General features: G+C 39.6%; 1 protein-coding gene and 1 non-coding gene across 2 annotated transcripts; one reads left to right on the top strand and one right to left on the bottom strand.

Moving 5' to 3' along the window:
- The first annotated feature begins 1633 nt into the window (after window positions 1–1633).
- On the top strand, window positions 1634–3564 carry MED7 (mediator complex subunit 7). The gene is made up of 2 exons (XM_072400498.1): window positions 1634–1700; window positions 2514–3564. The coding sequence occupies exon 2, from the start codon at window positions 2531–2533 to the stop codon at window positions 3209–3211; it is 681 nt and encodes a 226-aa protein (XP_072256599.1). The 5' UTR covers window positions 1634–1700; window positions 2514–2530; the 3' UTR covers window positions 3212–3564.
- A 3246-nt stretch (window positions 3565–6810) lies between these two features.
- TRNAS-UGA (transfer RNA serine (anticodon UGA)) lies at window positions 6811–6892 on the bottom strand. The gene has a single exon. It is a non-coding gene; the product is annotated as a tRNA-Ser (tRNA).
- Window positions 6893–18351: the final 11459 nt, after the last annotated feature.

Here is an 18351-nt window from a genome sequence, read left to right as displayed (position 1 = left end):
CCTGCACATTAGTGAGGAAGTAATTTAGATGTATGTATGGGTCATGGTTATGTTGAAAGGTGAAATTTCTTTTCATCTTCAACTTTCTAGCAGACACCTGAAGGTTTTGGGCCAAAAGTAACTGGTATTTGGAAGTGTTCATAATTCCTTCCACCCCAACTAGATCCCCAAACATAAATCTAAATCAACAAAAGAATGGACTGTTCTTTATACCAGATGTTTGCCTTTTTTGGATCATCTGTGGGTTTAATGTTCTGTGTATGTAATTAGTATTTTTTTTGTTGAATTTTTAGTTCTTAAAGCGTACCTAAACATAGAAATGTCACTTTACATAAAAGGGTAGACAACTCTTTTAGGTAAAGTAAAAATTCTGTTGTTTTTTTTTAAGTGCAACACCCTTTTTAAAAAAAAAATAAAAAGTGCGGCACAGCCCCCTAATTCTCGATTACCTAGGCGATCGAGAATGAATGGGAGCACAAAGCCCGCGTCGTCCTGACATCCGTCCCGGAGCCAGTGCTTCGTGAGCCGCCATCTTCTCCTCTTCTTCTGGGTTCTTCATCCTACGTCACCTGACCCAGGAGCAAAATCAGGTGATGTAGGGTGGAAAAAAACTTGCCGATCTCACTACACGTGTGAGATCGTCAAATTTTTCTCTTTGCGCGAAAAGATGCTCAGGCATGCGCAGAAGGAGCTCCCAAGAGCCTCCCGGGATACCTACATCACGCATCCCGGGAGACTTTTGGGTGCTCCTTCTGCGCATGCCCGAGATCGGAAAGTTTATTTTCTATCCTACATCACCCGATCTCGTGCCTGGGTCGGGTGACATAGGATGAAGAACTCGGTAGAAAAGGGAAAGATGGTGGCGCCCGAAGCTCTAGCTCCAGGGACAAATGTCAGGATGGCGCGGGACCTAATGCCAGACACCCCTGGATGGATCGGACTGCCCTGTGGAATTGAAGGTGTGTTTTTTTTTTTAGGCACTTTTCAGTTTAGTTCCTCTTTAAGTTCTGTATTTGTGGTACTAGAATCATTTGGAAACACTTCAGTGATTGTGAGATCCCAAATACTAGTGTAAGGTGTGGAGGAGACTCAAGCCAGGGAAATTCAAAGTGTGTCATCATAGGGGTGAATAAGAAGGAAAACCTGGGGACATAAATGGAAATACAAGATGGTCAAAAGAAAGTAAAACTTCTTTATTTTGAATGATATGGAGGTTAATACACTGCCTTATATTTATTGCTGTGACTCCAGCTGCTGATCTCCTTCACCCTCAGCATGATTCAGACAAAATAATCTGAACTCACACTTGTAGTGCACACCTGATAGTATAGAGGCTAGGGGTACTATACCTAACAACTCTAATACTAAGGTAGCTGGTGCATTAGTATTGTGCTTTTATTTTATGGTTTATTCAGGTTTCAGAGTCTCATGATTCCATATAAATTCCTCTTCTCAGATTTACCTTTTCCCGCCCTACACAATCCATCTCGCTCGTACACAACGACCTCTTGTGGAAGTAAAACTCGCACATGCGTAGTAGAGCTCCCACGCACGTCGCAAACTTTGTTCGCTGCAGCCAGTCAGAAACAGCTTTGCCCAGGTGGGCGGGATTTCAGCGGTAGAATGTAGAGGAGGCGTGACGTCACGTCCGGGGTGGTGTCGCGGCTGTGAGGAGACGGGTGTGTTGTGTGGGGCAGCAGGTAATATGACAGAAGTTTCTCTGTATGGAACCACAGAATACTGGGTGTTGTAGTGCCACAGCTAGAAGGCTGACCGGGGACGGCATGTAGTCCCTAGAAGAAGCAGGCAGACTGCAGCATAACTCTGTATACCGGAGTCCACACAGCCTTGTCATGGGGTGAGGGGGCCTGATAACAAATGGCCACTTCAGCTCATACATGAGGATTGTATATGGTCAGGTTGGACAATTACTATTTCTGCTCTGTATGTAACTTAACGTGGACCTTCATCAAGTGATGAAGGTTTTAGAGTTTGTGTCCCCATTATGAACATTTCCTTTCATTTCCTGTCCCAGAGGTGCAACAGGAAGTTAGAGGAAATCTTGTCACATGGCTAAAGTGGTAGATTACCCCTTCCTATTTGTTTTAGGGGTAACCAATAGTTACCAGGTAAACTTGTGGTTCAGTACTAGTGGATCGACCGGTTCCAAGACCCCTCCCTTGTGGATAGATTGCTGGTCAGGTATTTAGCCTGTGTCTGTATTGTAGACATTTCCCCTCACCTCAGTGTAGTCACACCATGACTTCCTTATGTACATGCCTGTTCCAGGACACACAATATGACAGGCAGCGATTTAACATTTGCATAGAGAAAAGTAGCAGCTTCCATGTCTTCCTCAGAATGTGTTTCCTTTCATGTGTGTATCAAGCTATTTACTCTCACTTCCTGTTCAATGTTTGCAGACAGGAAGTGAGTGGAGCTCTCTCATTTAACATACACTTAAACTGTATTGAGAGTGAATCTGATTGCTGTATATTTCTTATCTCTTCCAGGTTGTGTTACATTTACCATGGGAGAGCCTCAGCAAGTGAGTGCTTTGCCCTTACCGCCATTACAGTACTACAAAGAGTTCACAGATGAAAATGTCCGCAAGGGATTGGTCCCCAAACCGCCACCCCCTATCAAGGACAGCTACATGATGTTTGGTAACCAGTTCCAATGTGATGACATTATCATCCGGCCCCTGGAGAGCCAGGGCATCGAGCGGCTGCATCCTCAGCAGTTTGATCACAAAAAAGAACTGCGGAAGCTCAACATGTCCATACTGATCAACTTCCTGGACCTCCTAGACATCTTGATACGAAGTCCTGGAAGTATAAAGCGGGAGGAGAAGCTGGAGGACATGAAACTTCTGTTCGTTCACATGCACCACCTCATCAACGAGTACCGACCCCACCAAGCCCGGGAGACCCTGAGGGTGATGATGGAGGTCCAGAAAAGACATCGCTTAGAGACCGCAGAGAGGTTTCAGAAGCATCTCGAGAGGGTGGCGGAGATGATCCAGAACTGTTTGACCTCGTTGCCTGATGATCTGCCCCTGCCTGATGGTGATGTCACCATTAAGACTGAACGTGTAGAAGAGCCTTGTTCTGACCACAAGGACACCCCCACAGAGGCTGCCACTTCAACCAAACACACCCCAATAGACAAAGATGCAGCCATGTGTGTTATCATTGATGAGATGACATAGGAGATAGTTACAACATTTCCATGATTCAGGGCTGCCTGTAGGACCTCGGCCAGAGGTCCCAGCAAATATGTCGCCTCCATAGATGTAACTCAGGTTTCCACCATACTTGAGGACTTGTGAAAGAGGCTACGGCATACGTGCCTAGGCAATATGGGGGATGATGTTTCAGGAAAACATTGTTCTGCTCTCAGGAATGTATTTCTACCTTTATTATTGATTTGTTCATTTGCATTATGTTTGCCAATCAGTACTGTCTGTTTGGCACCCATCGGGAGGTGTCTCTGTCCATAAGTTTGTTAATGTTATTTGGTTCTTTGTTTTGGAAAATTAAAAGGCTTTGGTTTTGCAATACATAGCTGGGACTGTAGTCCTTTTGTTTACAATTTACGCCTAAACATTTACCAATGAGATTTTCATGAGAGAAATATGTGAGCTGCTGTTGCTGACCGTTTATGAAAATGCTATTTGTCTGGCTTCATTACTGTGCCTCTGCAGCAAGGAAGTTCTGATCTAATCCTTCAATATGATGGCCAGGCACCAAGCTTTTTCATAAACACATCAAAAATGGTAGCCTGCATATTTGTCTCTTGACAACTTTAAAGGGTCAGTCCACCCAAACTGATCTTTGTTTTTTTACTGGATGTGTAGAACCACAGGACCCTGCTGATGGAGTGTTGGTGACATTTAGCATGACAAATTGTGACATTGAATTGCACCAACCGTTGTGAACATCCAGCTGTGTACTACTCGATTTGAATGAAATGGACCAAGTTGCATTGATTTTTAATGTTTACCTGTCAACAATCAAATTACAATGAAAAAAACACAATGCACCCAAACCCTGCTCCTGAAAAGCTTGATTTTTGCCCTTTCCCTTCCTCCATCCTGTGCCTTCTGTTGATATGTGACCCCACTGACCAAATAATGACATCAGTGATAGGACAAAACTCATCAGACAAGATTTCTATATTTATCCCCGCCATGGCATGTCCTACCAGCAAAAAGGACGTATACATGGTTTTTCCTTGCCCTTCTCTATAGTAAGAGACTTTCAGGTCATCCTGATGTAAATGTGCATGTGTGTACAGTGATCGGTCAGTGGCTGGAGTGTACATACAGGGCCAATTCCCACGTCTGTTGCCAGCTTTATCCACTGACAATTTATAGATATATCAACTTATTACAGGGTGATGTAACTTGGTCAGCAGGTTGATCTCTTCATCAATTAAAGTATTATGGATATGAGGTCCTTAAGTCTACTAAAAACTGACTTTTTATGTGGAGAATCTTCAAAAATGGGCAGGGTCTATTGAGCCATACGGCTCCATGTGCATCAGTGGCTGTCATTTGCTTAGTTTTGTGCCATGGCACATCTACATGAGTTGCCTGCATGATTTGGTTGTTCACATTATTCCTCCCCAAACTTCCCTGCTAAGAGAACCTAGGCAAACTCTGCCCACCAGAAGCTTGGAAACAAATGCTGTGTGGACCAGCTTCATTTACTGGAAAGAATGTGGTGCATACTAGTGTGCTGGTATGATTCCAATTCATACCTCACCCCCTTCATCTCATCTTCATCATTCACCCATTCCTAACTCAATTATAGACCAGACCAATTTTACAGCTCTGCTATGGGCATGTTTTTTTTCATGACTTACATACAGCTAAGTTTTTACAATGGTCTGTATCCTTGTTGAGGGTCATTTACTCTTACTTCTTGTTCCCAAGACACCAGGAAGTAAGAGGAAATCTACCCCTAGGTAAAAGCTACACCTGTAAAACTTGTCATGGGGAAAATGTGACTTCAACTTTTACACAGACCGGAGGTGATATCTGAACAGGGGCCAAGGAACAAAGACATTAACCCCCCTTTACATTAATAACTACAAGAGAACAAAATGATAGATGCATTGTTTTATTAGGACAAACTTTTGCTGATATTGTCTTGGAAAAACATTTTAGATTTTATGCAATCCATGGATTAAAATTTACCAAACTAAAACAATACTTTTATCAGTGTTAGTTTAAACAAAAGATGTTACTAGAAATATAAAATATAGATTTTATTTTATAATTAATTCTATTTAATGGACTGTACAATTATGATTCTGGTACAAAGAATTGCAAATCATAAATTGTGTTAAACACATAATTTTTTTGTATGCTGTGCTGGAAGCAATCGTAGGCGGGCGGGAGCCTTGTTATTGTGACTTAACTTTTCAGTAACAGCCCAAAAACAGCCGGGGGGTTACTGAAAAGTGTTAGGTGGTGCACTTAGCTAAAAGGGGCCAGGGAGAACACTGCATAAATAAAAGTCTTCATAATAAAATAATTCAACAAAGAAATAAAAAAGTTTATTAAATAGTAATAGAGAAAAAGAATGGAACAAAAATTGCTAAAAGGGAAGGAGCTCATTACGGCTTATTAGAGTAAACTGAGCAAATCTTCATAACTGAAAGACATAATTGTGTGGTGGCTACATTTCAATATGATTGTGTGCTGCATTTTTGTTGCATTTATGTGAACTAATTGGCTAGTGCACCACATCACAGAGAAATGTACTTGGCATGTTACACTGCATTGTATTAGCAAAGTGCATTTGTTCTGCACTTAGGAATGAACAGCAATCTCCACCCAAGTTTTTAGAGGCATGTGAAACCAAATGTCCCCAACTGGGTAAAAGACACCATCCACTTGGACTATAGGCTCTGCTGTTTCACAACTTTGGGTATGATTTATTAACTCTCCAAGACTGGAGAAGATATACTATTATGGGAGAACCTGGGTGATCCAACAAACCTTGATTGAAAACATTGCCAGCTAATAACAAAATCTTTTTAAGACATCCATCCCAGGTTTGCTGGTTCAGCCACCATAGTCCATCATTTCCAGTTTTAGTGAACTTTAATAAATCGGGCCCATTATTTCTTTGCCAGCATTGGAGGTTTCATTGCCCAGCATCTAGATGCAGCACAAGCAGAGCACAGATATCTCAATGTGCTTGATACTGCCTGGGTGTATTCAGCCCTGGAATCACAGCTTCAATGGATATTCGATGTCCTGACAGGTGTTCTATTTAGGAATTGTTACCCCATACTGCTCCTCTGCCTGCACTCGTAAGGTTGATGCAGGGCAAATGCAGCTCTGAATGATTTTTGCATGATCCTAAATTCATCAGAATATAAGCTGCATGTGAGTATGTAGTAAAGTAATTGCTTGGATTTGTCACTAGGATCTTCCTCTACTGCAAAGTATATGGCAAAATGGTGATTATTTCCAATGTTTTAGGTACTAAATACAGATTCTAAGGAGCTTTTAATAAGTTAAGACAGTCTTATTCCTGAAGTTATATCTGGCATTAAAGTGACCCTGAATGTCGCCTTGGATCAATGAAGTAATTTGGTGTGAGAACGGACTGTCATTGATATTCTGTCCTCAAAACATTTCCATATAATACAGACACTGTAATATATATATATATATATATATATATATATATATATATATATATATATATAAAACAATTAGATTGTGGTAAATTGATGTCATAGATTCATTATATTAATATGTATTATAAAAAAAAAAAAAGTGAGACCCATCGCTGCGAGCAGGGTTCGAACCTGCGCGGGGAGACCCCATTGGATTTCAAGTCCAACGCCTTAACCACTCGGCCATCACAGCTGTCTATATGAAAGTATCCGAGATCCTGTAGAACAGACCATATGCAACACAATGTACAGCCACCAATCATACATTTTTAATAAAATTATTTTATTTTCACAGCCCGAGCGCTGATGGCTTTCTTCTGAAATCCGATTTACGAAAGTTATTCATTTTTGCTTCCCGTCTATATATTCACAGCGTATCGTGTGACCCACATGGTGTTCATATGCTGCCCTCTGCTGGCCATCACTTGTGTTTGCACACAGCTGAGATTTAAGCTTCACGTCAAGAAATGCACCGGTAAGAAAGCTTCATTTTACCTGCAACAAGCGTCAGTGTGCAGTATCAGATACACCAGAAGAAGCGCAAGATTTTTTCGAGCTTCTAAAGTTGTGCCTTCCTGATTCAGCCTCTCAGGTCTTCGCCGCACCCGCAGCGTTCTCCCCGTCACTTTTATGGGAAATGTTGTGAGAGACAAGCGTTCACCTACTAAAAGGCCTTCTCTGCATCAAGAAAGTTCCCCTCCGCCTGATGATTGAGGCAAGTTAATATCATCATATCTTCTTTTTGTCAAAAGTACTCTTTTTCCCTATCATTTTTGACCTGTTTCTATTTTTTTGTGCATTTTTGCACATTTGAGAGTTCCTTTTTTCCGTAATGGATCCCCTGGACACTGTAAGCATATCAGGACTTCTTTATTTGCTTAATACTTACCATCGGATTATGTTTATGTTTGTATAGTTGTCAATCTTTTAACCTGCAAATGGTTAGTATATTGCATAGACCTATTTTAGGATTAAAGCTGCTCACACGTGGGGCAGTGGTGACCCCCATTGTTAGGCATGAGGGTTATCTGCTTCGGCAGATGGTACCATACTGGTACTACAATGTTGTCCCAGTGTACGACTGGGTTGTTGAGAAAATTCTCTCCAAATTATACGTAACTCAGCTAGACTTGGATGTCAGTAGAGTAGATAAACTGTTCTCCACCATAACCCTTCCGGTACTAATTACTCATATGATAGGTTTAATGGAAGCTGAGATCACCACAGAAGAGCTTATGGCGGCCATCAAGACCCTAGGCCCAGACGGGTTCTCCGTCCCATACTATAAAAATTTTACAGATATTTTGGCCCCCAGATTGTCAAATATTGTAATTATTTGAGAGGCTACCCCCTATGTCCTCGCTTCTGGCCCAAGTAGTGATACTCCCTAAACCAGGCAAGTACCCCCTACATCCACATAATTATCAGCCTATTTCCCTATTAAATATTGACATTAAATTATTAAATAAAATCCTTGCCACTAGGTTGAACAAGTTTTTGGGGTTTGTGCCTGCAAGGCAGGCCCCATACAGCACCAGAAGGATATTTAGCATTATACAGTACATACAGAAACGCAAAGTTCCTTGTGTACTTTTAAGTCTAGATATCCAGAAGGCGTTTGATTTCTTGTCATGGAAATATCTAATCTAAGTTCTTTTTAAATGGGCTTTCCAGACAAAGTTCATAGCCTGGATGCAAGCACTATATTCTACACCTTCAGCACGGATTACAGAAATCACTGTTGCAGATTCCCATTCCTATGTATCTTGCTGGGAAAGGGAGTTTAAACACCCCAAAACTGATGAGGAATGGTTCACCAATTGGACCAGATTGGCTAAGTTGGGCTAAGCGGAGTCGGGACTCTGTTTTAGAGGCTGTCAAGAATTAGGTACTGAACTTCATGTATGGTGGACTTGCCCTTCAGCTATCAGATTTTGGGGCAGGGTGTTTAGACTGCTGAGCACCTTATTCCAGAAAAATGTGGCAAGAGATCCCTGGGTGGCCTTACTACAATTTAAGCCTCTTAATCCTTCTAAAACCCAGTTTGCCTTAGGGGCACATGTTATTTTGGCGGCTAAACAAACTATTGCGAAAAACTGGAAGCAACAAGCTATTCCCTACCATGAAGTGTTGCTTCGGTTAGATAACACTTTCTTGAATGAACGACTGTCCAGTATTTTGAATGACACCCAGGAAACGTTTTCTAAAGTATGGGAATCTTGGAGAGTGTTTTCATTGCCTAATATTACCTAATCCAGTTTGGTGGTAGCTGATCTAATCCAATTGTACGCAGAAATGTCATGACACACTGTACTGGTTGCCACTTTAATTTTATTTGTTTTGTATTTGTTATGTTGTTTGAATTGTAGCCTATTGTATATGATGTGTATTTCTACTATTTGTAATATTCTTGTTTTTGTAAAAAAATCGTAAAATTTAATAAAAAATCTATTAAAACCAAACTACAGCTTTGTGCATTTGCAAATACCATGTATACTTGAGTATAAACCAATATAAATACAAACTGAGGTATTTGCTTTTACCTAAAACAAAAAAAACAGGAACCTAAACCTAAATCACGTGGGCTTAGTCTGTATACCTTTTCCCCTTTTTTACCATAAAAGTATTTTGTACTTTTGAGTTGGTTATAATTTTCTCTAAGATTTTTTTGGTGCATTCATTTTGACCACTAACAATAGTTTTACATTTTTATACTATTTCATTAATATGACATTGGTAAAATAAAAAATATGGGTGTTTTGGTGATGGACTGCAGCTGTTTTTAGGTTTCATTAATGTTTGACAGACATCAGAGATCTAATAGGCCTTTCCCTTCCTCTCGTTATTCCCCAAAAAACACAGTTTACCCAGTCACGCAGGTGGGATTTTAATGTGACCCAGAGCCTCAAAGAAATAGGAACGTTAGATTTCCCTATACTGATTAGAAGGGGATTGAAAGTTTGACATCCTCCACCTCCTTCTGGATCAGTTTCAGACTTTGAGGAGCCACGATTACGCAACGATGGGAATAAGGACCTACATTTGTAACACTGCTGTGATTTCACTTGGTTAATGGTCATTTCATTTGCAGATAAGGATTTGAAGGCGCTCTCAAATTACAAAATAAATTAGCAAAAATTTCCCTTTCAAATGGGCTAGGACATCTATCTCGTACTTGGGCACCCAGATCCCTGCGAAAGTTTCGCTCAGAATTCATAAAGTTAATTTGGCATTCTGGTACCCCAAGAATCAAAATGTTCATACTGAGACTCCCTAAAGCTAGAGGTGGGCTGGCGTTCTCAGATCCCATACTTTATCACACTTGTCTAGACTACTGGATTGGTGCACAAACGCTAAATCCAAACTTTGGGTGTAGTGGGAAGACGCATGCTCTGAAACCTCAATTGACTCACTGATGTGGGCACCCGTGTCTGTTAAGGCCGCTATGTCCAGACATCCTCTGGCGAGACACTAAGAATAGTTTCCACATTTTTTACCACCCAGAGAGTAGTTACATATCCCTTGCCGATCTTGGGCAACCTGGAATTTCCTCCTGGACTCTCTGACCCGATATTTCGTTCTTGGCGTAGACAAGGAGTTTACAGAGCTAAACACTTCCCCTACAGTGGGGAATGGGCCCAGTTACCGACCTTGCAATCAGATAATGAGCTGCCATCATTGTTTTGCGGAGGCATATACAACTCTCTTATGTTTGTGGTCCCTTCCGAGGGCTTGATTATTCTCCTGGTCCTTATTGCCTATTGAGTCTTTGTGCATTTCCAAACGCTCCCAGAGGGGCACACTTTCATATGCATACCAGACGTTGCTAACCATAGATGCCCCTGAATCCCCCCCATTATTGTCTAAGTGGGAGGCTGAACTAAACATGCGCTTTTCAGACAAACAAAAAGACATGATGCTGCACTTTTGTCATAAGGCATCTAAATGTAATAGATATCAGGAGACTAACTACAAGCTGGCTACCCGCTGGTACAGGAAACCTGATCGGCTTACCAAGCTCTTTCCACATACTGACGGCATTTGCTGGAGATGTGGTATAGCTCAGGGCACACTGCTGCATATTTTTTGGGAATGTGCCAAATTACAACTTTATTGTAGGCTGAAATTATCTTTAAACTTACAGATGTTGATATCAAAGCCAAACCAGCCCTGGCGCTTCTTCATGTCTCTGACTTCTCGCTCAAGGTGTACAAGAATTCCCTTTTGAGACATCTATTGAACGCTGCTAAAGCGTGTATACCTGCTTGCTGGAAGAGTACCTCTCCCCCGATTGGTTGAGGAGGGTAACTGATATCTATCATATGAAAGATAAGATATCCATTGATTCCAAAACAGTGGACAATTTTGCCCAGTCTTGGTACCACTGGATTCATTTCTCTACATCAGTGGAATATAATGGGCTGTTGCAGCCCCCTCAGCTCGCTTCACTTCATACCTCTGCTAAGTAATTGGTATAATTTTGGTGGGCAATGTATTGAATGTAAGTAGATTTATGTAACTGATCGAATTTGCCCCCCCCCCTCATTTTTCTCTCCCTCCTTTCTAAATTCCCTTCCTTTGTTTTACAAAAAACAGAAAAATGAAAATACTCAGGTTCCATTTAGTTATACACAATCCTGTTTATGGTTTTATTATTGCACTTTACATGTATTTTTGGTTGTATAACTTTGACCCATACTGTACGATTGTTTAATTTTTTGTATGAACCTTGATTTTTTTTCACAATAAAAATTATTTGAAAAAAAAAAAAATGAGAGGGAAAGAAAGTTTCACGATGCAAATAATTATTTGTCAACAAAAAATATCTTTGGTTTAGTAGTAGAATAACATATTTTTTGTCATGTGATTGTTGACTGCAAACTGTTATCAGTTTTCTTTATTCTTGGAATCTACCAGGATAACAGTTTGCACAAAATAAGGTTTTTAGTAAGGTGTCTAAATTTGCACAGAATGAATGTTTTTAAACAATACGATTTTAATAGAGGTGTATAAATACACCCAAAAAGGGAGGCAATCCCTCCAAATCAGACACTTGGGAAGTATGCAGTTGTAACCAGTTCTCCTTAAGGTATTTTAAGCGCAAAGCAGACTTTCTCCTTTATTCTTGAAGTTTGTATGGCATACATTAAAGTGTCAAAAAATTAACATTAAAATATAGGCGGGAATGACAATTTAAAACTATGAAATTCTGACTTTCCTATTTGCTACTGTGTAAAATGTCACCTGACAGTAAAAATGCCTGTGGAGTGTATTCTAGCTATGTTAAAGAATAGTTTCACAAATTTTGGATAGGTGAATTTGAAGGGCAAAATAAAGGCAAATGAAACTAGAGCAATGGGGAAAAATGAACCTGAATAGGAAAACAAATCTAATGAGCAAACATAGGATAAAAATCATTGTAGAAAAATGTATAATTACCCTCTTAGGAGTAAATAAATCTTTATTATTCTTTCCTTTTTTCTATTTCTTTTCCTTATGATTGCAAGTACAAATTCAGCCACTAGATGGCAGCATTTCATCACATAGAATATACTGTGGAGCAGGTCATAGTGGATTTATTCAAAAATATGTTGCAACCCAGCAACATTCACAACTTCTTGTTTCAGGGTTTTTCTATTTGTTTATAAAGCAGTCATCTGCAGGCCAGTAATGTGGCTTAAGTAAACTAAGAACAAAATGGACAAAAAATGGAAAAACAAAAAACTGGAATGAAACCCTAGTTTATAAAGAGGCAAAAAGAGTCCATTTCTAGATCTATAAAAGCTTTTCTACAAATGGAGTTTGTTTGGGTCAGAAATCAATGGAAATGCAAAAGTAGCCTAAGGCATTTTGAAGCAGTTCAGGATGAGGACAAAAGAATCTCAAAGCTTAATGTATGAAAGAAAGAATGTAGGAAATCAAGCTATCATTTTGTTTAAGTATACCTAAACCTAGTTTACTAACATTACTAAAATCTTTAAACTGTTATTTATTATTCTTATCCTTTAAGAAATGATCACTGGGCGATTAAAGGGGAGTGCCAATCTTTTTGCACATACCCAGTAGTAATGGGTATACACTGGTGGCAAAACAGAACGGCCGGGGACCAAAGAAAAGTTAGGTAAATGTAACTTATGAACCATGCAGTAAAATTAGCTTATTTCACCTAGAATAGCCACCTATTTACATTAAAACCACAAAAAGTAGTAAACAGGTGTGCCAATCTAGGGGGTACACACATGAATGCATACATGCAAAAGAGCACCCTCAAACACACTTTTGTCCAATTTTAAAGCACCCCTTATTATCAACATATTTATTATAATGTGGCTCCAAATTCCCTAACGCCTCTTTTTCCTTTCCAAAAATAAAAAAATACACAGATAACCTGCTCGTTATGTCTATCTGCTCAAACTGTCATCTTGGGCATCCCAATATTCTGATAAATTATAATCCCGCCATGTGAGGGCCAGGTTATTGCTTGTCAGTACACCCAGGGGCATAATTTACTTTGGCATGTTTGTAAGCATTTTTATTGAGATAAAAAGGTCAGGGTTGAAATGCTGTTTTCTATACAAGTTCATTCTGTACAGGTTTACTTATGTGATAACATTTTATTTCTGAAAAAATATAGCATATGAAAAATATGAAAAGCTGAAAAACAATGCGTTTTTTTAGCAAAGATTGAGTGAATGTTATTGAAATATTTGAAAGTGCTTTGTATTATATTGTTTACAGTAAAACTAACCTAGGATGAACAGGTTAGTCACTATGGATAGCAGACTTAAATGCATAACCCTCATTCAACCCTGGAACCTATAGGAAACATAGATTAGCTGACCTTCCTTACTATTGGTTGAAGGGGCTCCCCATCACAATATTGACCAATAATAAGCCATGCAAGGTAAAAGGCAATTCCAGAGCCAACAAAAAGTAGGTTGGTGCCTAAACCACTGATTCCAGGGGTTCAGGAAGCTCTGGAGGGGATCACAAGCTGCAAACAGGCAGTGGCAGTACTATTTATTCATATACAGTAAGACTCCAAATTTATACTTGTATTACAGGTACACTTTAAAGCAGTGGTCACCTACCACTAATTTCACAGACTCCGGACTGCGCATGTGTGGGGAGCCGTGTGTCACTTCCCCCAGAGAGACGTCATAATGGCAGAACCCACCCACTCTCCCATTGCAGGCTCAGACACATCGCAGGCCCAGAGACACAACCCGCCCACCGCCCCAAGCCTGCGATCCATACAGGGGACATGGTCCGCGACTCTGGCCAGTGCACCAGTCCTTCTCCTGGCCCCAATGGAGGGCGCACCCCTAGCCAGAGCCACAGACCACCAAAATGTTCTCGCAGACCACCGGTTGGGGACAGCTGCTTTAAAGATACCCAAAGACATAAAGTGAGAGTTACCTTTTCTAACTTCATTTCTTCCGATGACTGTGAACACTATTTACTGTCAGGGGTGAAAATCTTTCCTGATAACTAGGGCTCCCCCTAAAAAGAAGTGTTTTGATATTTTCTTTCCTCCCTGCTGCCTTTTGTCATTCACATAAATGTAGATTCTCAACAAGGAATAGTAATGGACAAGCAGTATGTCACACTATGGGTATACCTCCCTTGGGTGGTTTGGGTGAAAATTTTATCAAAGCAGAATAAAAAAATATTAGAAGACTAGAAGAAGCTGACAGTTTAATCAGAGTAAGCCATTTCAGTACTGGGGAGGATCGTGTACAACCATGCAAGACTAAAGGTAAGGTTGGAGTCAAAGCACACAACAATGATTACATGCTGGACACTGCACTGGCAGTAAGGGTGGCAGTGTGAGCCTTTTTAACATACATTGTCAGTCATTGGCAACACAATCTGTAGTGGTTGTGTATCACCCTTTTCAGTACTGCTGCCGTGTTCATTACTAGGGATGCCATATTCAGCATTCTATTTCCTATCTCTAATACCTTGTGGATTACTATTATGTGACTCATTTAGGGTACTGTACGATGAATGTAGACTCACAAACTTCACAGGCCATGAGGCATCTATTTGCTTTCATTTATATTTGCTGGGTCTGCAGGCAGAAACACAAGCTCCTTTATTTTTCATGATAAGTTCAACTAAAAAATGTTGACTCTTGGCCTCTTTTATGATCTGCTTAAGTTTAGAAAAGCTGAGACTCAGCACTCATGGGTATCCATTATGCAGCCTCCTTATGGCTCCTCCAAAGCGCTAAGACTTTGGCTGCAATGATTGAGGGTTATGAAAGGGGGGGAGGGGGGTCAGCTCTTGCTTGCACAGCTGTTTCCGGGGTCATTTTTAGCACTTCAGAGCCGGGAGGCTTTAAGATGCTGTTCACTGACACTTTCTGTATATTGGTGCAAACATTAAAGCACATGGATTATAGTGAATATTTGCTTGCAGTTTTGTTGCAGATTTGTGTTTTAAGGTTTTATTGAAATTTTAGTAAAAAGATAGTTGTCTTTACTCATACCATACCTACTGCTACCATACATACTCAATTATTTGCAAGGAAATGCAAATAAAATTATATATATATGACTTTTGCTTGCAATAATTAAACACCAATACCTACTGCTGGAACAGATTTTGAAGCAATTTAATGTAGGTGGAACAAACAAGCAATGGGTGTAGATGGCTGGGGTCTCCCAGAGAATAAATGTGAATCAGTGAGTTCTAGCTTTATCTTTGCTTTATAGTTTAGTGAGTCGTTGAGACCCCTTTCATACCTAAAATGTACATGTTTATTAAAAGTCAGCAACTCATTAGAGTAGCATTCTCAGCCAGCGTTCCATGGAAGTCCGGGCTTTTATGCTTTCTATTCACGAACCCAAAAAAAGTATGCAGGTCAATCATCTTGACTATTCACTGGCTGGGTACTTATTCCAGGTAGAATCTCAAAACACTAGGACAACCCAACTAGGCAGGTTTTATATTCCCTGTGTACAGATATAGTTGTTTCCTTTCCCTCGTTAAAGGATATGTTACATCAAACTGAGTTTTTTTTAGTAAGAAGGTAGAGGTCTTCCCAGGGCATAATGTTGAGCTGTCAGTTTAGGATAGGATTGTACCAGGTATGGAATGCCTTGCAAGTGAAAGTTAATTCTGGATATGACTGTAAGTATACCAACATGGCCTCTGTAGCTCTATGCACTGTGGAGGAATAAATCATTCACAGCAAAATCACAGAAGTCACAGCTCCTTCCTTTTGCTATATTGCTATTTTGCCAGGTTATTAAAACTGAAACCTGAATTTATTGTCTTTTTATGAATATAAAGGATGAAGGACTTCATAGTGCATAGGGACAGAGAGGTCAGGGCTTGTTTTGTTGCTAGTTCAATATGTAAATGTTTTAATGTTCATAAAAGGAGCAGAGGGCACTTTGACTTTGTTTTACTATAATAATCACAGGGGGGCTTTTCTTGTCATAGTATATATGGTATGTGTCTCTACATTATGATGAGTATTATATATGATCAGATGAATGATAATCTGTCAGCAGTAACATTATGTTGTCATTTGCAATTAACCCAATTAGCACAATTGCCAAGGTTAATTAACAGAAGACAGCAAAACAATTTCCTGTGTATGTGTAGTGACAAAAGTTTAATTGCAACATGACTGATAGAATGTAATTTGCAATAAATATCACATATTGCCATTTTTTTATTAGAATATTGCAGAAATACTCCTGAAAATTATATTTGCCTGGCTGTACAAAAACTTTCTGGTTTTAATAGAAGCACACAGTGGGGTCATTTCCCTACCAGTTTACCAGTACTAAGACTTGGGGTTGATTTACTAAAGGAGTTTAGGCTTTTCACTTAGCAAAGTGAATAATTACTGCAAATTAAATGATAATTCACTTTGCTTAGTGAATGTGGTAAAATACCGAATCATTTGGATTTTTTTTTGCTTCTACTTGTATATATAGCAAAAGTCAGGGGAGTTTCACCTTATTCACTAAGCTAAGTGAATTATTATTTGCAGAGTAACAAACCACAATATTGAACAGTTGAAACTCCTTTAGTAATTCAACCCAATTGACCCAGTAACCTTTGAAGCCATTGGATCACCCTAACATACAGCTGTGCCTGTGTTCTGCCTTGTCAGGGCTACAAATCTCTTTTCTCTTCTCGGCACTTCCTGAACCCAACTGACCAAAAGCACATAGTTTGGTTTAAAAAAGCTGATTGTAATATTGTAAGTTCTAATAGGCTATTTATATTTATCATAATATTTTGATCTTTAAACAGCAGATGCCAATCATATCACAACTTATTGAAGCGTCATGAAAGGTGAATTCTGATTGGTTTAGTGATGCCCCCTGCACCTGGTTCTGGACCCAATGAAACAGAAGTGTGCGTTGTCTCCCTTGCAGTTTCCAGCTTTCCTCATGCTGATGTCAAATCCCTCAGCCGCCTGGAGAAAATTACCTACTCGGAAGGAAAATAAATGTTTTGGAGAGGAAATTATTCAGAATGTAAATCTTCCAATATTCTCTCACAATGGGAGCCTGTCACCAAAGTTGAAAAGAAAAATTCCTTCTTTATTGAAGCATAACAAACACATTGCATTTGGATTAAGATGCACATTGAAGAATTATTACCATGATGTTATTCCTGGGTGACAAATGACTTCGGAATACAAAGCATGGCGGTACAAAAGGTTACACCATTTTGTTGAAAGGACGACACATGTGACTAGATAAAATGAGAAAAGAACGCCTTCAAACCAACTCGGCTTTTCTAGAAGAAATAAGTTCCTGAATTTTTAATTTATTCCTCAACAAACTTTATTAATATCCTTTCAGAAGAATAGTTTATCTTTTACAAGTGCCTACGCATTTCACAATCCCATTATTGTAAAGTCGCTTAGGACATTGATGAGAGTTGTGTAATCCATTCTTATTCATCTCATATTTGTGGGATTGACAACTCTAGGGGGAACAATGGAGGCTAAAGTTCTACCCAAAAGAGGGGTTCATAGTTTTTTGATCAGCCTTTCCCAATATTTTTACTATGGGCGTACCCTTGAAATAATTTTCAGGTCTTCAGGGAACCCCTTCTATAAATACTATATCCACAGCTCACAGTATATTAGTGTGGTGGTCAGTGGGAGGAATGTCATTTACATTGCTGGCCAGTGGGAAGAATGTCACCCTTACAGATAACCAAAAAAATCATTGGTAACAGTCTTAACTGACCTGGGAGACACAAATTGCTCAATGTTTGGGGAAAAACTGCATTAAATTATAATTATAGGTAACCTCACATCCTTGATGTGATCCTTTTATGTAAACCTCACATATTGAGCATTCTTGTTCCCTGTCAAACATCCTGCTATCACCATCTTTGTGTGTTTCACCCTTTCTCCCGTGGTTGTAATTCTCCTATTGGATACATATTCATGAATTACAATGAAAGTTACGCCCATATAAGTACTCTATGAGAATATGAGTCTATATATTCTGTGTTGGGGATTAGTAATGCTGTTTTTATTTTTAAAAAGGATTTATTTGCTTTTTATGGAATTTTTATGGAATTTTTATTAGATTACTGGTAGGCCTTACTTTATAACCAGTGAATGTAACACCACAGAAAGCTGTCAGAGACTGCAAGCCTGCAACA

This window comes from Pyxicephalus adspersus, chromosome 2, assembly GCF_032062135.1.
Source record: "Pyxicephalus adspersus chromosome 2, UCB_Pads_2.0, whole genome shotgun sequence".
In the NCBI taxonomy this organism is placed as follows: domain Eukaryota; kingdom Metazoa; phylum Chordata; class Amphibia; order Anura; family Pyxicephalidae; genus Pyxicephalus; species Pyxicephalus adspersus.
Note: the sequence above shows the minus strand (reverse complement) of the source record. Positions and strands in the feature narration are given on the sequence as shown.

Excerpts from the sequence above, each read along its gene's own strand:
- MED7 (XM_072400498.1), top strand. The coding sequence starts at position 2,531 with ATGGGAGAGCCTCAGCAAGTGAGTGCTTTGCCCTTACCGCCATTACAG.